Source organism: Sorex araneus, chromosome 11, assembly GCF_027595985.1.
Source record: "Sorex araneus isolate mSorAra2 chromosome 11, mSorAra2.pri, whole genome shotgun sequence".
Classification (NCBI taxonomy): Eukaryota; Metazoa; Chordata; class Mammalia; order Eulipotyphla; family Soricidae; genus Sorex; species Sorex araneus.
In genome coordinates, this window is record NC_073312.1 from 38,205,279 (window position 1) to 38,230,818 (window position 25,540).

General features: G+C 38.3%; 1 protein-coding gene across 2 annotated transcripts in view; it reads left to right on the forward strand.

The window, feature by feature from the left end:
• Positions 1-25,116, forward strand: part of PARG (poly(ADP-ribose) glycohydrolase) — a 101,985-nt gene extending 76,869 nt beyond the window's left edge. The window contains exons 15-18 of one of the 2 annotated variants that reach the window (XM_004607388.3): positions 1,624-1,732; positions 11,469-11,574; positions 19,927-20,055; positions 21,688-25,116. In XM_004607388.3, coding sequence (XP_004607445.2) covers positions 1,624-1,732; positions 11,469-11,574; positions 19,927-20,055; positions 21,688-21,842 — 499 coding nt within the window. In that variant the 3' untranslated portion in view covers positions 21,843-25,116. Of the gene's footprint in view, positions 1-1,623; positions 1,733-11,468; positions 11,575-19,926; positions 20,056-21,687 lie in introns of those variants that run through there. The other variant, XR_008627045.1, reaches the window with a different exon arrangement.
• Positions 25,117-25,540: the final 424 nt, after the last annotated feature.

The window sequence follows — 25,540 nt, forward strand, 5'->3', positions numbered from 1 at the left end:
TTTTAAGTATTTTACCTTTCAGCTGCCAGTGGTACCCAGTCATTGGAGGTTAACTTTCCAGTCCAACCTTAGGATGAATTCTAATTATAGCAAGTAGCCTTTAAACAGCTTGTTTACTTATCTTTAACTTTCATGTAAGATTAGTTAGAGAGCATATATTGGGATTGTTTGCCTGATGGATGCCACAAAACAGTTGATAGCAGAACCTATAGAGAATTTTGTTGCAATGATCTTTTTTAATTCTTAATTAAATACATTGTTTTCAATACATACACACATGCATTGAAAGCTCTGTGTGTGTGTGTGTGTGTGTGTGTGTGTGATGTGTGTGTGACTTATAATGAAAAAAGAACTTTTCATGGCCAAAAGAATCTGTCCTTCTCAGTGTAGCCATACAAACATCCTTTTATGTTTTGGTTTTTTGAATCATACCCAACAGTACCTGTGGACACTCCTGGAATGATGCTTCAGGGGTTGCTCTCTGTGGTGCTTGGGGGGTCATCCAGGGTTCCTCATGCAAAGTATACACACCAGCCCTCTTTGCTTTCACCCTGACCTACAAACTTATACTTCTTAATATCTTTAGTCCTGCCTTTCTCTTTTTTGTTTTGGTTAAGATATGTGGTTGTACCAATATATCTATCTGGATGTTGATGTTTAATTCTTCATTATTTATAGACTAACATAAATAAGGTGTTTTGTCATTCTTTTATGTGAAAAGTTTCATAGTTACCCATATACCAAAGTTCATAAAGAGATTAAATATTTGGAATTTCAGTTTTTCAAAATTATTTGTTCCTTTCCATTTCTGTAGGTAATTCATTTTCTGCTTTGGTATCTTTTTTTAATTTTTATAGTAGTTTGCATAATTGGCAGTTGAGTTAAGTAAGTAGAATATTGTACTGAGGCATATACATTTTCGCATTTTATATTATACATTACATATAATACATGCATTATACTTTTGTCATAGTATCTTTTAGATTGTTTGAGTAGTATATGATATTAGAAGCCCAGTGATTAGAGTAGGTCTTTCAAAAGAAAAGAGAAGTGAGTTTCTGTAAAATAAGAAATGCCATATCTTTAGTATTAGAGGAGAACAGAGAGCTAAGTACCCTTGTTTTCCCCAAATATTTAACCTCTGAGTTCCACTAAAAATAATGCACCTAATCTAGTACGTCAGTCCATCATATTGATTGTCTCTTGACAAGTTATCTTGAAATGCTTAACATTCCACCATGTGTGTAAGCCTTAGAATCTAAAATTAACAGTTTCTCTGAATTCCTGAGACCAAATAGTCTCTGGTTTGTTGGTTGTTTTTTGGGGTTTTTTTCAACTGTTTTGTTTTGTTCTATTTTGGAGCCTGGCAATGCTCAGGGTTACTCCTGGCTTTGTGCTCAGGAATTAACTTCTGGCGGTGCTCAGAGGACCATATGGGGATCCAGGAGTTGAACCCGGTTGACCACATGCAAGACAAGCACCTGACCACTATACTATCACTCTGGTCCCAGTTGTTAGTATTTTAACCCTGCCAAAAGTCTCAGAAACATTAACCTATGAGGGGTTCATTTTGTGAACAGCTTTCATCTCTTCTCATCTTGCCCCTATTGTGTCCTACCCCAGGGATGATTGGCAGCGACGTGGCACGGAAATAGTCGCTATTGATGCCCTTCACTTCAGACGTTACCTCGACCAGTTTGTGCCGGAGAAAATCAGACGTGAACTTAACAAGGCCAGTAACCTTATTTCTTCATTCATCTGGCAGCTGTCATCTGTTTACTGCCATTTTATTAATGCTGAAATTAATGCTTTCTGGTAATTCTTGCAGTGTCAGTATGTCTGCCCCCGGCTCTCCTGATTTAATGGCTCTGTCAGCTTGTACAAGATGTACTTTCCATTTCGTAATTGTTTGATTACTGATGCCAGATAGACTGTTGCTTGATATTAGCCCTACACATGCATTTATCTCATCAAATACTTTTAGCTCCTTTGGAACATTATCACTGTAAAACCATTTAGAAATGAATGAGTCCTAAAATTTTTTTCCGACCGTCCCATGATTTTTCTCTACCAGGTATATTATCAGGATTAAAGCAGATAAACTATTAGAATCAAGCTAATATTATGTTATTGACACATTTATATGTAAATTTTTATTGGTAATTTGGTGTACAGCTATAGAATCTTGATATTCTCTAGTGCCTAGTAATATCTACTATTATCATTTCCTTTTTATTATGTTACAGAAATATAAAAATGAGCCATACTTACTGTTAGTACAAATTTTCACTGTTAACCATAATAAATAAACTATCATACAACTGTTGATTCTGTACTCTAGATTTAGAATCTGAGATTTCCTTTAATTCTTCAAATTGCTCTCACAGCCAGGAAGACTGAATTCTTAAACCTTTTTAACTCATGAGTAGGATTTGCTTATAAGATTATTTATTAGCATATTTGTACTTGTCTGTGATGACATACAGTCTGTCCCTACACAGACTTTTGATGACAGCAGACTGTTCATTACAAGGAGATTGGGGGGTGTCCTCAGATTAGTATGTCTGGCATTTTTTATATCAGTTTTCTCTTTTTCGTAGGTCTTATGGCAGTGGTTTACATATTGTGCTCTTCATGTCCTAGATCTTATTTTTCAGATTGTTAGTAAAATAAATACACCAAATAATTCAGAAAAATTTTTATTGTACTTAAACTCAATAGCTATTTTTAGTATAATTACATATAGTATCTTTGGAGGAAGGGAATTTCATAATACGCAACTGGGTGCAGGGGTCATCAAACTGGAGTTCGCTGCATTCAAGAGAAGCACCTTAACCCCTGTCCTCTCTGCTCAGGAATCATTCCTTGCCCTCTCAGAGACCATCTGTGGGGCTGGGGCTTAAACCCTGTTGGATGCATATAAAGCAGAAACCCTATCCTCCGTAGTATCTCTCTGCATCCTAAGTTTGTTTTTTGTTTTTCTTATAATAGTTTCTTAGAACAACTATCTTGGAAGATAGTTTTTTGTTTTGTCTATACCAAAGTAATAGCTTCTTTTTTTTTTTTGCTTTTTGGGTCACACCCGGCGATGCACAGGGGTTAACTCCTGGCTCTGCACTCAGGAATTACCCCTGGCGGTGCTCAGGGGACCATATGGGATGCTGGGAATCGAACCCGGGTCGGCTGTGTGCAAGGCAAACGCCCTACCCGCTGTGCTATTGCTCCAGCCCCAGTAATAGCTTTTTTTAAAAAAAATTTTTTTATTGAATCACCATGAGATAAACAGTTCTAAAATTGTTCATGATTGGGTTTCAGTCATACAGTGTTCCAACACCCATCCTTTCACCCTGCACCACTGTTTTTCTCTCTGTCTCTCTCGCTGTCTCCCCAACCCTCCGTCTCGTGTGTGTTTGTGCCCTGTCCCTTTTGGGCATTATGATTTGGAGTACAGGTACTAAAAGTTATAATGTTGGTCCCTTTACCTACTTTCAGCACACATTCCTGAGTGCTGATTTCCAACTATCATTGTCATGGTGGTCCCTTCTTTCTCCTAACTGTCCTCCCCCATCACTTGTGGAAAGCTTCCAACCATGGACAAGTCCTCCTAGTTCTTGTTTCTGCTCTTCTTGGGTTTGTGGGATATTTGAAAACATAATAGCTTTTATTTTGCACTACGCGTTTCCACTGTGCCAAACTTGTTTTTAAAAGATTGTCTCCAGGCCAGAGAAACAATACAGCAGGTATGGCACTTGCCTTGCACACAGCCAACTGGGATTCAATTTCTGGAATCCCATATGGTCCCCTAACCCTGCCAGAAGTTATCGCTGAGTGCAGAGCGAGGAGTAAGTCCTGAGAAATGCTGGGTGTGGCCCCAAAGCAAAAAAATAAAAATTTAAAAACTAAAAAGAATGTCTCTAAGCATATGACATTTTTATCATATTGCAAATTAAGTATATTAGAAGATTTATGTGTAGATTATTCTCAGATGTTATTTATTAAATGTGTTTGTTAAATTGGTAACTGATACTAGAAGACATATGATACTAGAATTACATACAAGCAGTATGTAATTTAGTTGGAAATATGTAAAAAGGAAGATTAATCATAATCTTCCACTCTGAGAAAACTGCCAGTTTGAATGCTTTTCTTAATAATCTGTTCAATAATTTTTTAAGGGAATTTGAGGATTCTCCACACCCTATTAATTTCTCTTTAGACAGGTTAAAGTAGCCCTTCAACCCATGGAGTCACATTCAGAAAATTCCTAGTTCAAGACTGCATATGGAAAAGCATTTGCTACATGTATTTTCTTTCACTCATTGCATTCCAAAATACTTGGTAGAAACCAAAAATTTGTTTTCTCATTCTGCCATCAGGAAAAAAGAAAGCAGTGAATGATTTTTAAAAATGTTATCAATAGTTTAATTAAAAAGTAAATTCAATTAGGGGCTGGAAAAATAGTACAGCAGATAGGGCTTTTGACTTGCACATGGCCGACCTGGGTTGATCCCTGGCATCCCATTACTTCTGAGCACTGCTAGAAGTAATTCCTGAATGCAAAGCCAGGAGTAACCCCTGAGCATCACCAGGTGTGACCCTAAAAGAACAAAAACAGAAACTCAAATAAGTTAGCTTTTTTAAAGTAAAGTATTCCATCATTTATTGGTTATATTTAACTCTTTGTCTTTTCCCATTTGTTGTTTTGAGGAGGATAACAACAAAAGAAGGGGCTAATTTAATTGGTGTGTACTTGAGTTGTGGTTTTGTGGGTTGTGGTATCCTGAAGATCACAATTTGTTATGGACCTATGGATTCCAAATGGCTGTGGTGCCAGCATCACCTTCGGTATGTGAAGCAGTACTGAGTACTGAGTTTAATGCCTCATACTTATAAGCTGGTGTTTAGCCACTAAGCTATTCCCAGGCCTCTTAGATTTTTCCTATTAGAGTTCTGAATTTTAGTACAGTCAGTAGGGAATTTTACTACCCATATCTTGGAGACAATGTAATTAAATGTGTGTTTTTTTTTTTTTAGGACTCATTGTGTTTAGTAAACTTAGGCTTAAAGCATAAGTCTGTATTAAATCACCTTTGGAGATGACTTACGTGTGTGTGTGTGTGTGTGTGTGTGTGTGTGTGTATTTGTGTGTGTGTGTGTGAGAGAGAGAGAGAGAGAGAGAGAGAGAGAGAGAGAGAGAGAGAGAATTCCATTGTTTTAAATAAAACAGCAAAGCATAAGACTACTTTTCACCATCAGAATTCAGTGCAGAGATCTGAACTCAGTGGGCCTATTTGCTACTTTTATGTATTATGTACCAGATAATAATTGGAAAGGCAAGGGGGCGGAGCAATAAACAGCAGCTAAAGCAATTACCTTCCACACTGTCGACCGGGGCCTCATCCTAGCACCTCATATGGACTCCCAGCCTGCCTGGAATGATTACTCAGCACAGAGCCAGGAGTAAGCCCTGAGCATAGCCAGTGTAGACCAAAAATCAAATGATAATAATAATAATTCCTAATTGTAGGATAACATTGGTTTGTCCTTTCTGCATTGCCACAGGGAGCTTAGGTTTATTGGGTTATACCCATCACAGTGCTCCTGAGGCACTCCAATTCCTCTGTGTTTGTCTGTAATCTCTTTCTTTGTGCTCTGCTTCCCCAACTGGTCAATCACCTTTATCTCCTAATCAGACTCTGTTAACTTGTAAATGCTGCTTTTCTCTTCTCCTTATGTCCTTTGCATAGTTACTTGAGAGCAGTATAGACACAGAAAGACAGTTAATGATATATTTTTGTAACTTGGGAGTTAATTGACTCCGAATAATATTCACTCTAGGGCATCTGTTTTCTTGACTTAAGCCTCAGTTGCCCTTACTTCCTAGTACCCCCAAAGTAGGGTTCTGATGAGGAACTGGATGGATCCAGGGCAAGCTGTGAGCAACCCTGACATTAAATGGGCCATGCCAAAGCGCCATAATACTTAACTGTAAGTTTAGAGCATGGTCAGGGACAAATTCTGTCATGGTCCAAAAAGTAACAACTGGATTAGGACCCTGCTAGGGTCAGGAAAGACTAATCTGGCCTGAGCACTGTAGTCCTAGGGACATCTATAGCAAGATGTCCCCAGGAGAGCCACCCTACAAGATTAATGTATTTCTTACTTTGTCCATACAAAATGACTAATATTATTAAGGAGTAGAATTAAGATGATTGTTGAAATGGCTATTGGACTAAGAAAAGGAGAAACACACCCTAAGTGGTATTTCACCCTTAAGTGGATCTCCTGGCTGCAGGAAGGGCTTTCATATGTTGATTGTGCTACCTGACCTGGGTGTGTTTGCTACCACCAAGGTTTGGAGGGTGTGAAAGACTAGAGAGACCAGGACTAGAGTCCTAGAGTCAGGGTGCAGAGAGACTAGCAAGGGGACAGAAGGAGAAGAATGTAGAGGAAAAGAATGTTAGGAGTAGGACCAGAGGAGAGGAATCAAGGAGAATGGGGATCAAGGAGAATCAAGGGGAATTCAGGAGAAAAAAGAGATTCGGAGCAGAGTCAGAGGAGAATGGAGACAAGATTGGAATAAATGCAGTTGATACCAACCAGCCTGGCCCTTGTTTCCTCCTTCGTCCACCCATGGTATCGGCCATCCCAGTGGAGGAAGCAGCCTTAGACCACCGAACACAGGTGGCGAAAGAGAGCTGCTGGCTTCTTACCATTTTATGAATACACACCTAATTATAATAAAAATAAAGGCAATCCTACCAAACACTTTATTAGCTCTGGTAACAGTTCAGTTCTTCCCAACTCTGCCTTTTCTCCAGGATTCACATTGTGACTTGTAATCAGACTCCTTCTGTTTGACTGGAGGTTTTTTGATTATTGTTTTGTTTTGTTTTGTTTTTTGTGGCAGGTGCGGCTTGATGGTCAACATCCAGCAGTGCTCAGGAGCTACTCCTGGCTCTCTTTTCAGGGTTGTACTTGGCAGTGCTCAGGGGACATATATAATACCAGTATCAGTTGTGAACCAGGATCAGCTGCATATGACTTAACCCTTTTGTTATCTCTGCCCTGGAATCAGACTCCTTTCTATACTGTGTAGCAACAATCCTGTGAGAGGAGTATTTTCTAGTGGATTACTTTCTAGAGAATTACCTTTTAGGTATAAGGATTTATGACTCCAACTTGGCGAAAGGGGCAAATAGTTCAGTAAGGGAAGAAAGAAATCATCTGTGAAAAGTTGCATTTAACCATATTAGACTCATTCAGGTAAGATAAGTAATAGATATATTTTGTGAAGGCTTCTGAGTCAGAAATGTAATTAAGAGACCACCCCAACAAGAAATCACCATTTTATCATTTTTTAAATGTATCAGTTGGAGGGGCCAGCGTGGTAGTAAATGCCCTACATACTGTACAATCTCTCTGGCCCCAATCAATACATTTTTTGTTCTGTTTACTTTGGGTACTACCCAGTAGTGCTCAGGGCTTACAGCGTGGTAGTAGATAAGCCCTGAGCACTACTGGGTAGTACCCAAAGTAAACAGAACAAAAAATGTATTGATTGGGGCCAGAGAGATTGTACAGTATGTAGGGCATTTGCCTTGCTATGGCAAGGTCAGTCATATGTGACTGACCCCAGATAGTCCCCCATCACTCCAGGGATGCCAGGAATGGTCCCTGAGCACAGAGTCTAGGATAAACCCTAAACAAAGCTGGGCGTGGCCCAAATTTTTAGATAGATAGATAGATAGATAGATAGATAGATAGATAGATAGATAGATAGATAGATAGATTGTTGTTAGATTGTTGTTGCCCATCTTTAGATTGGAAAGGACATGATTAACAGTGTTGCTAATTCTAAATTTAACATCTGATAATTTATAATCTTTTCCTAAATGTGTATAAGAAATATTAGTTCAAAATGTGTCATTTTTAGTGAATTTTCCCTTAAGACTCTAAATATAGAGAACCAGAATGACTATAGAGATACCTAATCCATTCTTTTATTTCACACTTGAGAAAAGTAAGGTTTGTAAATCAAAGGTTCAGTTTCACTGCCACTCAAGGGCCAGTTAGTCAAGAACCATGTGATGGTTCCAGAAAAAGCTTTACTGGCAGCAAGCCAGCAGAAGGCTGACAGATTCATGTCTCAGAATAACCATTTTTGGGGCTGGAGCAATAGCACAGCGGGTAGGGCATTTGCCTTGCACGTGGCCAACCCGGGTTCAATTCCCAGCATCCCATATGGTCCCCCAAGCACCACCAGGAGTAGTTCCTGAGTGAGGAGGCAGGATGCCAGGAGTAACCCCTGTGCATCACCAGATGTGACCTAAAAAGCCAAAAATTTAAAAAATAATAATAAATTTTTTTAAATGTCGTAAAAAAAGAATAACCATTTTTGTTTGTACAATCACAGGGAGGGGTTTTTATAGAGAAATAGAGCAAGGATACACCATTTTAGAAAGGGTGGATTGCAGACAGTCAGTGCCAGGGATCAAAGGAGTCCTCATTCATGTAAGTCAGGGACTCTACCACAAAGTCACATCTTCAAACCCCATGGTATGAGAGAGTTACCACAGGGGGGTGGGGGAGAAGAAAGGGAGGAGTATAGGGGAGGGGGGGAGACTTTTGTACCAGGGATTAATCACTGGGTCTCACAAACAGGAGGCAGTCACTTTACCACTAAGCCACATCCCCAGCCCCAGAAATGCCTTTTGTTTTGTTTTGTTTTACTTTGAAATCTGTATTTTATTTATTTTTAGGCACTGTGATTTGCAAAACTGTTAATGGTTGAGTTTCATGTATAAAAAATTCAGCATCTTATACCCCCACCCTTTCCAGGGTCAGCTTCATACTGAAGATCCCTTCTCAGTTTCTGTTGCCTTTGGGCGTTTGTTATGTCCCTACTGTGTTTCTTTACAAAATGCTTAGTTTTAATGAAACATTAGAAAAGTGTTTCTATTGGACAGTGGAGATAGCTCAAAGGGCTGGAGCACGTTTTGCATGACTGAGCCATACGTTCATCTCCAGCATCACATACCCCCCAGCACCACTGGTACAGACCCTGAGCACCAAACCAGGAGTAGCACGCCCTCTGCCCCAACCTTCTTTCCTAGTACTGCTGGTTTGGCTCTAAACCAAAAAGCTCATATTTAATCAGTATAATATATTTTTTATACCTTATTATTATGTAACTTTCTGTATAATTTGATTTCCATCTGATTAACTTTTAAAACTATATGATTGGTCCAAATGTAAAATTAACTGACATTTTCATTCTACAGTTTTTATTATAATCACTTTTTCAGAGTGGTATTTTTAAAATTTGTTTACATTTATTAATTCTAGGTCACGTCTAGTAATACTCAGTAACTGGCCAGTGTTTGGGGATCACGGATATTGGGTGCTTGGGAACCATGCAGTGCTGGAGAGCAAACCCAGGTTTCCTGCACGCAAACGTGTGCTTCATCCTATGTAACCATCTCCAGCTTTGGATAGATGTTTCATTTAATACTTTACATTAAGTGTTCCTTATAAGTATCTTTTTCATGTTTTATGAGACTTTAAGTTGCCCTAAACTGATTTTTGCTAATTGAAGAAAAATTAACCCAAGTATGTGAGACAGCAGTGAGGAAAAACTAAAAACCATTTGGCAGCTTTTATAAAATAGACAGAATAGAAAACTATAAAATCTTTCTCTTTAGTTATGTTAGGAGAATTTGACAGAAACTAAGTGGCCAAGTTATGTTATGTTTATTTTGATAGAATTGGTTCCTTCCCTTTATTGACATAAAGGCAGAGTTTTTAAGCTTTTAAGTTTTTAACCATCTAAAAACATTAAGCTCTTTGGTATTTTTGACCTGAAAGACTTTCAGAAGGTCCATACATCTGATTATATAGGTGATTTGTGAGTTCTAGTGTAAGCTCTGTACCAGTCTTGAATAATGGTTGGATACCAACGTTCAATTAATATCTGTCAGAATTTACAGCCTAAGAGGGGGTGGGAGGAATAGTCTTGTTAATCCATCCAGGCAGTGTGTAAAATGCATTTTTATACCTTTGTGGAACCTCAGAGAGCAATTTACTGTATTCTGTGTGTGGGTTTTATAGAGGCATCTTTCTTTATTCTTGGTTTTTCTCTGGGAACATTTGTCACAGATCATTCTTTTTAATTTATTTACTACTATACATAAGCTATATTTTAGGCTTTGTTTAGTGCTTTAGAGAACCCAGAGGAGATTTGCTTTTCTATTATATTGAACCTCTTAATATAGTCTGATTGTTTCAGAAAACTAAGAACCCTTAGGGGACAGAAAGACCAACTAGGCTGACAACAAAGAAATAGAAACCAAAAATTCTGGAATCTTAAACTGCAGCCTCCTCATATACAAAATGAGCTGCTTATCTGTATCATACAGTGCTCAGGTGACTGGCTTTTTTTTTTTAAATTCTAGCTTAAAGCAGAGCTTTGAAATTAGACATATTAGAGCTGGAAAGGATCCTAAAGCTTATTTCATAACCAGCTGTAGAAGTCCTTTTTGGGGGGCAAATGGGGAGGAGGGTCAGTGTTGGTGGCAGGTGCTACTCAAAGATTACTTTAGGCTCTGCACTCAGGAATTACTCCTGGCATAGTAATACAGGGAACTGTATGGGATGCCAGGGATTGAACCCAGGTAGACCTCTGCAAGGCAAGTGCTCTACCTGCTGTACTGTCTCTCCAGTTCAAGAATCCTCTTTTTATTATTTTTTTTTCCATATATATATGTGCGTACTCATTGTTTAGGTCTTTAGTAGCACAATAAAAGCTAATCATAGTTATTATTCTAGCCCAGTAGTTCAGAAAGAAAGTATTGAGGTAGCTTAATAGTAATAACTGTACCTTAATGAAAGTAATGGTGATCAAGTCTTTAAAGAAAACAGTTATCTTAAGTACCTTTCCAACCTTTAGTTCATAGTTTGTAATTGGGTTTTCCTTGGTTCTTTTTTTTTTTTTTATGCTTTTTTGGGTCACACCCAGCGATGCACAGGGGTTACTCCTGGCTGTGTACTCAGGAATTACTTCTGACATTGCTCAGAGGACCATATGGGATGCTGGGACTCGAACCTGGTTCGGCCACATGCAAGGCAAACACCCTACTCAATGTACTATTGCTCAAGCCCCCTCTTGGTTCTTGATGTAACTAATCTTTGTTTTCATTGGCTTCAATCAGGAAAAGATTTGAAATTGTATTGATTTAAGGAATTTTGTTATCCAGCATCAAAACAAGTAAATATTTGAAATCATCATCTTATTTTCTTCCATATGTTACCCCAGAATTTTCTATTCTTCCCTCTACTTTAGCTTCAAAGGAAAAAAAAAGATGAGAGATAACATAAGCTTAATAATGGATACTGTTCCTTGCACATCAGTTAGAAATACTGTTAATGTCCAGTCATTCATGTGTTTTGCTATTTCTTTTATCCTCTAGGCTTACTGTGGATTTCTTCGTCCTGGAGTTTCTTCAGAGAATCTTTCTGCAGTGGCCACAGGAAATTGGGGGTGTGGTGCCTTTGGGGGTGATGCTAGATTAAAAGGTGAGTGAGGGCTCACTGTGACTGTGACTTAGTGGTAGAGCACTTCCCTTGTACAAGCAATCTTGATTCCTGGCTCCATATAGTCTCCTGAGCACAACCAGACCCAAGTGTCTTTGGGGATAGCTCCCAAACCAAAAAAAAAAAATTGAATAAGGGGCTGGAGCAAGAGTATAGAAAGTAGGATGCTTGCCTTATACATGGCCAACCGGGTTCAATCTCTGGCATCTCATATGGTCCCCCAAGCACCCCCAGGAATAATTCCTGAGTGCAGAACCAAGAGTAACTCGTCAGTATCACCAGGTGTGACCCAAAAAGAAAAAAAAAGTGAAAAGTGAATGACTGTGTTGTAAGAAGGACGGTAGTGGGACTGAAGAGGTAAGGTATTTACTTTGCACATTGTCCTTACTTTGACCCCTGGCACTGCGTTATGTCTCCCAGACCACCACCAGGAATAATTTTCTGAGCATAGAACCAGGAGTAATCTCTGTACATAGCCAAGTGTCACCCAAATCTCTTACCCCCACAAAATGGATAGTCTTCTGGCTGTGGAAAAAGTTAGTCCTTGAGCCAGATTTCCCAAGTTCCAATAAGACCATAAAGATATAAGGGTTGGGCGGGGGGAGAATATTTGATACCATCCTTTTTACTCTTTACTGGATTTAAAGAAACTCATTTTTATTTACTGATTCCCTGAACAGGTTATTTATCTCTTTAATACCTAAACATAATTGAATTTAGTGGATGACGTTTTAACTGAGAACACCAGCTTTAGCACTTTCCTTCACAGATGTGACTTTTATGGACAGTGCTATTTTTCATTGAATGACTCATCCATTCCCCCATGCTTTTGCGACATCTGCCATGCTCTAGGCACTATGGTGTGCTCTGAAAATTCAAGAGGTAAATAAGATGTGGTTCCTGTTCTGAAATATTCAGTCCAGCATATGAGGAAAAAAGCTAAGGCAGTTCAGAGTATTGAATGCTTTAGTAAAGGCACATGTATAGCGGAGTAGAACTTGGGAGAGGTCAGTAATTAGCACAAATAGGAAGGCACTTGGGTTTCTAAGAAAGATAGATACCTTTTGCATTTTACTGTTTGTAATAGAAAAATCATAGGCCTGATCAACAAAGTTACTGAATACTTACCAGATTATATTTAGTTTATTGTCAACCATAGAGTCACTATCACTGTCACTGTCATCCCGTTGCTCATTGATTTGCTCGAGTGGGCACCAGTAACGTCTCCATTGTGAGACTTGTTGTTACTGTTTTTGGTATATTAAATACACCACGGGTAGCTTGCTGGGCTCTCCGAGAGGGGCAGAGGAATCGAACCTGGGTTGGCCACATGCAAGGCAAATGCCCTACCCACTGTGCTATAGCTCCAGTCCTTTAAAATAGCTACATGGTTTATTCTCTTTGTTTGCCTACATACTGTATTTTTATTTTTCATTGAAAGTCTTCTTTTGGGGTCAGAGAGGTAACACAGGGGGTGGGGCCTTTTCCTTTATAGGCAGCTCACCCATTTCAATCCCCAGCAGCACACTATATGGACCTCTGATTCTTACCAGGATTGATCCCTGAGAACAAAGCCAGGGGTAGCTCAAAAATCAAAAATAAATTCAAAAAATGTGTTGGTTTTTCTTGATCTTAGAAGCAATACTGAAGTATGTAGTTATATATGATATATGTCATTCTGGGCTGGAGCGATAGCACAGTGGGTAGGGTGTTTGCCTTGCATGCAGCCGACCCGGGTTCGATTCCTCCATCCCTCTCGGAGAGTTCGGCAAGCTACCGAGAGTATCTCGCCCGCACTGCAGAGCCTGGCAAGCTACCCGTGGCATATTCAATATGCCAAAAACAGTAACAACAAGTCTCACAATGGAGCCGTTACTGGTGCCTGCTCAAGCAAATCGATGAACAATGGCATGACAGTGATACAGTGATATTCATTCTATTTTCTTGGTTAATTTTTTTATTGAATCACCATGAGATACAAAGTTACAGATTTTTTTCATATTAAGCTTCAGTTGTACAGTGTTTGATCACCACCCATCCCTTCACCATTGTCTACTTCCCTCCACCAATGTCCCCAGTTTTGTCCCTCTTCCCTAAGCTGCCTCAATGGCAGACACCTTTGTAATTATTTTCTTAAAGACTAATTCCTAGAAGGATATGTAATTATATGTTGGTATTTTATGGGCCATGGAGATAGCTTAAAGAGCTAGTCATGCTTTGCATACTGGAGGCCAGGGTTTGATCCCAGAATTGCCTGTTCTCACTGGCATTACAAGACTGACCTCCAACTTGGGGACTGGAGTGATTATACAGTGATAGATTGCTTGACTTGTATGTGACTAACCCAGGTCCCATCCTCGGCAACCCATGTGGTCCTTTAGGCATAGCCAGGAGTAATTGCTGAGTGCAGAGCCAGGAGTAACACCTGAGTGTCACTGAGTGTGGTCTCAAGTAAAACAAAACTAAAACCCCAATAACATAAAGACTAACCCACCAAGAGTAGAATAGCAGGGCATAGCCTCGAACACCAGAGTATGGCTCTCGAAATTACTACTTGCTGTTAATTGTCCCTCTGAAAGACTTGGTGTATATTGTCATCCTTGTACAAGCAACCTCATTAAGATGGGATTTTGACCTTCTTTTCTCTGAGGTTTTTAAATTTGTTTTCATGTTTATAGCCATTTTTATGGTTGGTTGGTTGGAGTACCCCTGGAGGTACTCAGAGGCTACTTGGAGCTCAGTGTTTGGGGCTATTCCTGGCAGTACTTAGAGAACTGTCCAGTGCCAGGGATTGAACTTGGACCTCTTGGCTGCATAGCATGCACTCAACTTGTTGAGCTATGTTTTATGAATTGCTTTTTTTGTATGTCTTCTCATTTATCTCTTTGAAAGTAGTTTTAATTTCTCCATGATTGGTAATAAATAAGTCATTGTGTGTTTGCATATATGTATATATTTGTTATTTTTTTAATTTGGTAGCCATACCCTGCAGTGCTCAGAGATTCCTTTTTGCTCTGTACTCAGGAATCATTCCTAGTGGTGCTTGGAGGGCCTTAAATGATACTGAGTATTGAACTGGAGTCAGCCAAGGAAAGAATCTTAACCCCTATACTCTGGCCCAACTCTTTGTATATTAAGAAATGTTATGTATCTGTCCTATACTGCAGTTTTTCTCAATTTTTTAATGAATTTTAGTCTATTGAATGGGTGTCATAATAGAGTTGATTTTTATGTGTCCACATTTTTATGACATTCTTCGAAAAAGCGTCCTTATTTCTTCATTAGAAAGATTTTCTGCTATATTTTCATCATCTCAAAAATTGCATGGTGCTATTTCAAGTGCTTTGAAAGTCTGTAAAAGAAAGAATTTCTGGTACTTATTTTATGAAATTCTTTATCATCCTGAATTTACAGAAACCTGTTTTTCACTTGGATTTATTGATCTTATGACAGATACTTTTTTTCTGTTTTTCTCTTAAGTAAAATGAATGAGTAGATTCATATCATCAATCCAGAAACCAGGTCTGCCATAAGCCTTGGTAATTTGTGATGTACCATTTTGGAAGCTTTATAAATGTGTTTGTTTCTTTGCTGTTCTTTGTAATAGAAGCACCTTTTTCTCAGACTGCAGTTTTGCTTCTTCTGGTGACTATTAGATGTAGTTTTCAAAGATTTTCATTTATGTGTTTTTCATAGTTCTCAAGATTTAAATTTAGATTGACTCTTGAATAATTTTTGAATGTCATTTAGTAGTCATATAAGTAGTCATTATATCCAAATATCCAAACATTGATTTTCAAAATAATTATGGTTGATTTACATAATACAGTATTTGGCAGGCATTAAAAGCTATTGCAGATATATATTTGCAGACATGAAAGGTTAACTTAGAATATTGACAAGTGGGAGAGAAATCTAAAAAATGTATTACTTAAAATAGTCCAAAGTTGAATTATGAATATAAAATGTCACACAGATTTGAATTTTCTGGGGTTTTGTTTTTTTTCTTGTTTGTTTTTGTTTTGGAGCTATACATTGCTGTATCAGGGCTTACTCCTGATTCTGCTAGAGGATCCATATAGTATGCTGGGGATCAAACCCCGGTCAACCATCTGGAAGTCAAGTGCATTACCCACTGAATTATCTGTTCGGTCCCAAGAAAAATATCTTTAAGTTGAACAGTAAAAGTAACAGTTGAATATTTATTCCCAGATTTGGAAAAGAATGTAAAACATATGAGACCCTAAAATGCCAAAGTACTAACTTTATTTATTAAGTATCCACAACATGTGAGGTACCATAACTAGGCCTCATTAATCTTTGGAGTATTATGAGTAATTAATCTCAAAATAGATAAATTTTAATTAAAACTGCTCAACCAACTTATACATACATTAAAGCTTCGGTACACTAAATTTTAAAAGGTTGCTAATTAACCTAAACTTCATATAAAAATAGAGACTAATGAATTGTCATTTTCATGTACCAAAAGGTATCATTTCTTACCTTTCAGTGAGAATGAAAATCTGACTTTAAGAATTTCCTATTGGGGCTGGAGTGATAGCACAGCGGGTAGGGCGTTTGCCTTGCACGCAGCCGACCGGGTTCGAATCCCAGCATCCCATATGGTCCCCTGAGCACCGCCAGGGGTGATTCCTGAGTGCATGAGCCAGGAGTGACCCCTGTGCATCGCCGGGTGTGACCCAAAAAGCAAAAAAAAAAAAAAAAAAAAAAGAATTTCCTATTAAAGGGTCGATAGAGATAGTACAAGACTTAAGGCACTGGCCTGGCATCCAGCTGACCCTGGCTTGACCTCCAGAACACCTCCAGGAGTGATCCCTGAGCACAGATCCAAGAGTAACACTTGAGCACAACCAGATATTCCCCCACATCAAAAAAGGAAAGAATTTTGTGTTTAAAAAAAGAGAGAAAGAGGGACAGGAGAGATAGTACAGTGAATAAGGTGCTTGCTGGCCTTGCATGAGCCAGCCTGAGTTCAGTCCCCAACACCACAGGTACCCCTGAGCACAGCCAGGAGGAAGCCCAGAGCATAGCCTGGTGTGACTAGAGGAGACGGGAGAGAGAGTCCCCTTGAAAGATGTTTGGCTCTCTTACAAACGAAATTGCTACATCACTGGTCAAAGCCTTTGTTTTCGGTTTGGGTCTCACTTGGTGATGCTCAGGGATTACTCCCAGCTTTTAGAACTACTTCTGGTAGGCTCACAGAACCATGTGTGGTGCCAGGGACTAGATCTGGGTCAATCCCTTACAAGGCAAGTGTCCTACGTGCTGTACTATCTCTCCGGTCCCTGGTCAGTGCCTTTTGTGCAGAGTAGTCCCTGAGCACTGGTGTTCTGCCCCTTTCCCCAATAAAATTAAAATGTTTCACAAGCTTTTTGTTGCCAATATAAGCTTTTGAAGTTAAACCTGATAGAGCCACTGAAACAGTTGAATCCTAATAAATTATTCAGATAACATTTTTAATTTAATGTGCCTATTGGGGTACACAGTGTAACAAACATGTTACGGACAAGCTGGAACTGGAGACAGAAAACAGAGTTTAGTCTGTCCTCCTGTCTTTTCTATCTCTGTGACTCTTAAATAAAGTCAGTTAACTCTCTTGGTCTTGTTTTGCTCAGCTATACAGTAAGAGTTAAGTCAGATTATGTGAATCTCTGAAAATTCCTGCTTTTAAAAAAATTTCTGCTGTGATTGTCTTTGCATTTAATATTAGACACAAATGAAACTTATTTTAGGGCTGGAGCAGTAGTACAGCAGGTAGGGTGTTGGCCTAGCATGAGGCTGATCCAGGTCCAATTCCCAGCATCCCATTTGGTCCCCCAAGTACCGCCAGGAGTAATTCCTGAGTGCAGAGCCAGGAGTAACCCCTGAGCATCACTGGGTGTGTCCCAAAAAAAGCAACAACAAAAAAATTATTTTATTTGACATAAATAAAAATTTAGAAATATATATTAACCTTGAACACAAATACATCAGTAATCATTTACAAAAGATCAGATTTAACAATATATGTACATATCTAAATATGTATAACATCACCAAGACCTTTGCAAATCTAGAGTATTATGTTATGATTTAAGTGAACTCAGCATCACAAATTAGATAAGAATGAATCAAAACTAACAGAATGTGTGAACTGATTCCAAGTATGATATAAAAGCATCATATTTTGACTTCAAGTTCAATGAGGTGCCAAAATAATTACTTAAATTGATCTTCAGGTAGCTTAGTTTTAATTTACTTTTTGGCATCAATATTAAACTCTAAAGAAAACACAGGGGCCCAAGCAACAGTATAGTAGGTAGGGCATTTGCCTTGCATGCAGTTGACCTGAGTTTGATCCTTGGCATCCCATATGGTACCCTGAGCCCACCAGAAGTAATTCCTGAATGCAGAGACAGGAATAATCTCTGTGCACCACCAAATGATTCCCTCAACCCCTCAATGCCCCCCCCATACTAATATATATGGAAAAAAAAATCAGTGTCCTCTTGCAATAAAATGAACCAAAACGAAAAATAAATTAAATGATGGATATTGTTTGCACAGGTATGCATTGAGGCCATCAGCAGTTAATATTAGTAACCACTGCTCACAGTGAGATCTTATGTTTTAGCAGTTTTTTGGGCACTGAATCAAAATTTATAAGATTTACCTCATCCAATACTTATAAAAACTCAAATTGATTATTATTACAAAATTATTAAATAAAATATATTATCTCAGAAAATCAAGTAATGCATCACTAAAAGGTAAGTAGTTTGACTAAGATCACAAGACTGGAAAGCAGTGGAATTGAGATTTGAACCCTGATCATCTGAGAAACTTGTTCACTTTGCCACAGTGGCATAGTTGCCATGCTGAGTCATTTTGTTCTACTCCAGGCATATTTTCCACATGCCAGCCAGGATTTCCTCAAATGGTTCATTTATATTATTTAAGTGCAAGTTGGAAAAATAGGCTAAAATAAAATAAATTTAAAAGTACTCTACTGTTGTCCTTTCTATAATAAAATTCAAGGTGCTTTGTGCATTCTTCTGCCCCAGTAACCCTTAACATACAAGTACTGCTCACCAGCCACCAAGTCTTTTGGCTCATTTATATTTTCAGAAGTCATGAGTACACAATAGTGCTTTCTCTTTCAGTCCATCCTCAAAGAGTTAATTTTGCTTTACCCCATTTCAGGTTTGCGTGCCCCATCTCATTCCCAGTAGTCAACACTTTTACTCCTTTACTCAATTCTGTATTATATTTTAAAATTATTTCAGAATTTCTTTCCTTATACTACTATGATAAGCAAACTTAGTAAAAAATAGTTACATATTAGTTTACAGTTCTTACCTTTTTGCCTAGTACTAACGATATATAGTCAAATACTGTCTTCATAGTTAACTTGGATTAGTTCTTTCTTGTTTTTGTTCAACATATGTTATTCTTTTGAAATAAAATTAGGCTTACTTAGTTTGCTTTCAATTTAAATATTAGGCTCTCCCCCTTCCCATTCTTTAATTGCCATTTCTGATTATACATTTCTGATTATACAGATGATTAGCTTGCCCCACCCCAAAATCAAAACTATCCAAATACTATCCTTTATAGATTTTGAATCCCACCTTCTCATTTATGGAGGAAAAACAAATCTATTGAGGTTAAGATTACATGAGAACAAAAACTTTAAAACATACTTCAAAGCTTCATGATTTTTTACCTTCCGATTCCTAAGGACACTAGTTCTCAATGACCTTCACTTTAAGCCTACCAGAGTAATTACTCATTGTTTTCAGTCATACACACTGTATGTTGCAGTGATGATGTGGAGGAGGGAGTGCAGAAGGGACTACGGTGCAGTCTCTCAATCACTTTGAAAATGCTTGGATAGGGTTAATGAGAGAACTAGAACTGCCCGAGTCAGTGAGACAAAAGATCAACTGTGTAATAAGACAAAAATTATTAAATCAGGCAAACAGATTTCAGTTCCAAATTAATACGGGTGAAAAGTATATCACCTTGGTCCCTTCGCAGTCCTACCTCTGTTTATTTGTACCTTTATTTGTGGAACAGAAAATGTGCTTATGTCGGAATTCTGTCACTCAATGACACTTTTGGCAACATGTCTAAAGCATTCCGTAACTAGATGGTTCATATCTATTCTGTATTTTCCATTTTAAATAATATGCATATTATATTTATTTATAAGTCTTCAATCCAGGATAAAGCTGTGACACGCCAACAATAATTTAGCTGGTGGAAAGAACTAAAGGTGTCTTGATAGGAAGTGATATAATGTGGCTGTGTTTTCTCTCTTTGCTTCAGCCTTAATACAGATACTGGCAGCAGCTGTAGCTGAGCGAGATGTGGTTTATTTTACCTTTGGGGACTCAGAATTGATGAGAGACATTTACAGCATGCACACTTTCCTTACTGAAAGGAAACTGACTGTTGGTAAGTAGGAGATTGCCTTGACACTGTATCTAGATAGATTATACAATATCTAACAGGTATACTTGCTAAATCTGGATAGATCTCAGTGGCTCAGGGAAAAAAATGAAAATATGATTTTCAGTGGAAAGGACAAATTCTTGAAGGGTTAGCCTTTTTTTTTTTTTTTTTTTTTTGCTTTTTGGGTCACACCAGGCAATACACAGGGGTTACTCCTGGCTTTGCATTCAGGAATTACTTCTGGTGGTGCTCGGGGGACTATATGGGATGCTGGGAATCTAACCCAGTTGGCTGCATGCAAGGCAAATGCCCTACCCACTGTACTATTGCTCCAGCCCCAAAAGGGGCAGCTTTTATAGACTTTTTTCCTGAAGTTTCACTTGCAAACTTGAATGTGATATGGAATTCATTAAAGTAGGAATATATAAAATAAAGAAGCTAGAGTTGGGTCCAGAGAAATAGCATAACAGGTATGGCACTTGCCTTGCACATTGTTGACCTGAGTTCAATCTCCAGCATCCTGGAATGATTCCTGAGTGCAAAGTCAAGATAAATCCTGAGCACAGCTGGGAGTAACCCCAAACCTAAATAAATAAGCAAATAAATAAATTTTAGAAGAAGGTGAAGTCACTGTTAATAACTTCTGTATATGTAGAATATTATAGAATACTAATTGAGGAAAGGCATAGATTACATTTACATAAGAGCCCTCTAGGGCCAGGGAGATAAGGCACTGGGTAAGGCACTTGCCTTGCATGCATCCATTCTGGTTTTGATCCCTAGCACCCCAAGTGTTCTCAGAAGCACTGCTAGGAGAACCCTGAGAACCTCTGGGTATGGCACAAAAACGAGCAAATTTGGGGGCAGGGTTCAGAGTCAGCAATAAACCTTGAGCACTTCCAAGTGTGGCCCTAAAACAAAAGTAGAAACTTGGAAGCTATACCAAGGGTCAGAGATGTGGAACTCCTGTTCAAACTCCAGCACCTCATGGCCACTAAGCAACACCAGAGCAGGCCTGGTGAGTCTCTGGCAGCTCAGGGTCCAAGCTGCTCCACATTGGACCATCCAGCCCAGTTAGCTGAGTGTTGCTGGAAGTTGCCCTCAACCCCTGAGCACTATTTTTTTTTTATATTTTTAACTTAAACATATCTAGGCATGTGAGATACATGATTTATTTTTACCAAATTCAAGTATGTTATATACATTAAGATAAAATTGGTGGGATGGAGCAATAGGACAGTGGGTAGGGCGTTTGCCTTGCAAGTGGCAAACCTGGGTTTAATTTCCAGCATCCCATATGGTCCCCTGAGCACCGCCAGGAGGTAATTCCTGAGTGCAATTCCCTATGCATCGCCGGGTGTGACCCAAAAAACAAAATTGGTGAGGCTGGAGTGATAGTACAGCAGGTAGGGTGCTTGCCTTGCATGCAGCTAACTAGGGTACAATTCCCAGCACTATATATGGTCCCCTGAGCCCAGCAGGAGTAATCCCTGAATGCAGAACTAGGAGTAAGCCTTGAGCACCACTAGATTTACTTTCCCCCAGCTCCATTTTAAAAATGACAAAATTGAAGTGTTTTTGAGTAGCTTGATCTATAAAATTAATATGCAAATTGTTTGGTGTTTCATTCTCTAGGAGAAATATATAAATTGTTGCTCCGATATTACAATGAAGAATGCAGAAACTGTTCTACCCCTGGACCAGATATCAAGCTTTATTCATTCATATATCACACTGTTGTATCCTGTGCAGAGAGTACCAATCAGCCAGGACAGAGGACTGGTGCCTGAGGAGCCAAGCAAATAGAACCACCTTCCACCACTCATCTGAAACATCCTGTTTGAATTGTCATGTGTAATATATGAACTGACTTATCTTAATATAAATGTGTATATAATCCACATTTGTAGGTAAAGATGCATTCCTTCCTGCATACTTAACAATTGTCAGTTTGTACATCTAAAACCTCTCCATCTTGACTTATTCAGGCTTAGATATTTTGTTTCTGCTTTTATTTCTATATTCATTATTTGACTTTTCTTTTTTATGCCCATGAGATTTCTTTTTTTGCCTATATATTATATAAATTTTACCACCACTGGCAGATGCCAGTGGTGCCAGGGAAGAAGTTGAAATCCAAAGATTCTTTATCTGGTTTGCTAAAAATGACCCTATGAAGGCTACAGTGATAGTACAGTGGGTAGGGTGTTTGCCTTGCACACAGGCCAACCCAGGTTCAGTTGGCCTCAGCATCCTCTATTGTCCCCCATGCTCACCAGGAGTGATTACTGAGAGAGAGCCAGGAGTAACCCCTGAGCATCACTGGATTGACCCAAAAACCTTAAAAAAAAGAAAAAGAAAAGAAAGAAAAAAAATGTTCCTATGAAGACTTTCACTCAATTCTAATTATGATTGTACTGTTTCAAGTTTTTAGATTTTGAAAATAAAGATTCCTCCCCCCTACATGTTACATAATGCAAATATGATAGGGTAAGACTATTATTTATTTTAAACAATAATTTCTACAAAAAGTTTTTTTGAGACATCATCCTTACTTGTAACGGTTTATCCTTTTTTCCCTGAACAATTTTTATTGGAAATTGACCAGTATAGATGGAAATACAGAGTTTCCCTTATGATTTAAAAATGTGTATATTCAAGAGAGTTGAAGGGTATTTTTTCTTTATTTCTTTGGATTTCTTTTTTCCAGTTTAGGGTTATTGTTTGTTCCTGGTGCTTGAGGCATATTCTATAACCAAAGTTTGGGAACTGGAAACTTCATGCTGATTTGTACATACTGAAGTTTCTCTAGTATTCAAAGGTTATAGAACTAATAAATTTTCTTTAAGAAATCATTTATCAGAAATTCATCTTTATATGTATGTGTGTGTGTGTTTTCCTTAAATATGTGTGCAAACACATAAAATATAAATAAAACGCTAGTTGTGAAAAATGATTCGGTTTAGTTTAGGACTTTTTAAAATCTTTTATCTATAACTGTACATCTAAAACTGTCAGCAAATATGTCTTTCAAAGGTTGAGATAGTAGCTGATACCAAACCTATGTTAATTGACAGTAGAGTTTAATCACAAGCTATTCCTATTTCTAAATAGTCCTGAAGTATACTGTTCAAATTCTGGTTTACAGTCAGCTCTCAGGAAAAACTATTAAAGCTCAAAGGCTATTAATAAGGAGTTAGACAGCCCAAACACTTAATATTAATATTGGCAGGAGAGGTTCAGAGGGATAGTAGAGGTAAAGGCTTTTGCCTGGCATGTTGCTACAGCTGCAACATTGGTTCGGATTCCAAGCAAAGTCTGCATTGCTTTCTATTTTTTTTTTAACCCTTTTGAAGAGATTGAGAAGTTAAAAGGGATTGGCACCTGAAGGCAGCCTTTTCTCTTTCACAAAATATTTTCTGCTCTGCATCTTCATTCACTAAGTAAATTTAAGGCATCTGGCTGTATTTCCACTAATACTTAAGTCCTCTCTTCCCAACCTTTTCTACGCTTAGGTTAAGCATTTATGGTTTTATTTCTTCTCTTTTTCAATCTCCATATCCTTTTCCTCTTATACAGACCCAAGACTAAATGAACAATTTTGGGTTTTTTTAATGCCGCATAAGCACATGGTTCATGTGGTAGAGAAATCATTACCCAGAATAATGGACCATACTGTCTAATATTTTAGAATATAGTATCTAAGACTCTTAATTCTCAGACGGCAGAATAGACTTAGTAACTGGACTATCTGCCTGAATATCACTGTTGAGGACTTTCAAAATAAAACAAATGCCTCATTCTTCTACTTCATTCTGGGATTGGGACAATTGAACCAGATGGAATGTGAAGAGAACTATTGATCATTTTTAAAAGGGAGAAAGGTAGAGAGAATATGAGTACTTTGTTCTTAAAGACCCTCTAAAAATTTTTTTTTAATCTAATACTTATTCTAAGGCCTTTAAGTGCACTTTTTAAATTTTTCATGTGGTTTTACTGTTTTATTTCATATTGTGTATCCCTCCTTTTTTCCTTTATACATAGGCATAAAATGATTTTTAGTTTAATATTTTTAAGTTTTTAATACAATTCCCTATTTTTTTTGCTACTTATCTCCCTCAGTCATATAATAACATTTTAAGGAAACAGTGTGGCAAAATGGAAAGCCATGAGATTTTTTTAATTAGATTAGGTGGGTTCAAATGCTAGCTACATATCCCTAGCTAACGCTTTTTTTTTTATAGACATATATTTATTGATGAAATACAGTTACTAGAGTCCTTGGTATTTCAGTGATCATTCCACATTATAAATTATTCACCACGTGTATTCTTTTAAGTCTACACCCAGTCATGCTGTCATTCTTTTCAGGTAAACCTTAGCCATTTCTTCTGTCAAGTGCTTTAGTATCCATTTAAACTGTAAATGAAGTACTTGAGCCAAACGATTACTTGAGCAAAATTATTTTCAGAAATAGAAGAGAAAGACAATGACTCTGAAGAAAAAGCATCTGAATTATCAAATCCCAAAGAACTAAACCTCTGTAATTTGCTGTTATACTAATGGGCCAAGTAGCCTTGTTGCAGAAGACACATAACTTCAATATCTCTCACCTACAACATTTAAATATGCTTTCTTAGACATTTCTTTTTCTGACTCTTTTTGGGAGGAGGGGAAGGGCCTCTCATAGCAGGTTGGTGGCGGAGTCCCCACCAGGGCCCCACCAAAGCTCAATGCAAGGCCCGAGGATGCCATGCGGCTCAGGCCCTGCAGTGCTAGCAGCCTGCAGGGTTCCACATATGGGGAGTGAGTGTATGATGCTGGGGATCAAATCCAGATGTTCTAATCACTCTACTATTTCTCTGCTCATAAATATATTTTTCTCTAAATTTTAAAAAGTGTATTTAAACTACTGGCAGAGTTTACTTTTTTTAAATACACCTGGCAGTGCTCAGGACTTAATCCTGGCTCTGTGCTCGGGGATCACTCCTGATGGGCTCAGTACCATATTGGGGTGCTGAGGATCAAACCCAGGATTGAAGCAAGGTAAGTACTTTACCCACTGTACTATCTCTCCAGCTACCTTTCTATTCCTAGCTACCTTTCTATTCCTAGCTATCTTTCTATTCCTAGGCCAGAGAAATAGAATAGGAATTAAGGCACTTGCTTTACATATGGTTGGTCTTGATTTGATCCCTGGCACCAGAGATGGTTCCTGGGCACCACCAGGAATAATTCCTGAGCACAGAGCGAGGAGTAAGCCTTAAGCACAGCCGGGTGTGGCATGCACACACACACAAAACTATGTTCCTCAGAAATAATTAATATAATCACATTGGAACTACTTAATAATAGTTGTAAATGGAATTATTTTTTTTTTCTTTTTGGGTCACACCTGGAGATGCACAGGGGTCACTCCAAGCTCTGCACTCAGGAATTACCCCTGGCAGTGCTCAGGGACCATATGGGATGCTGGGAATCGAACCTG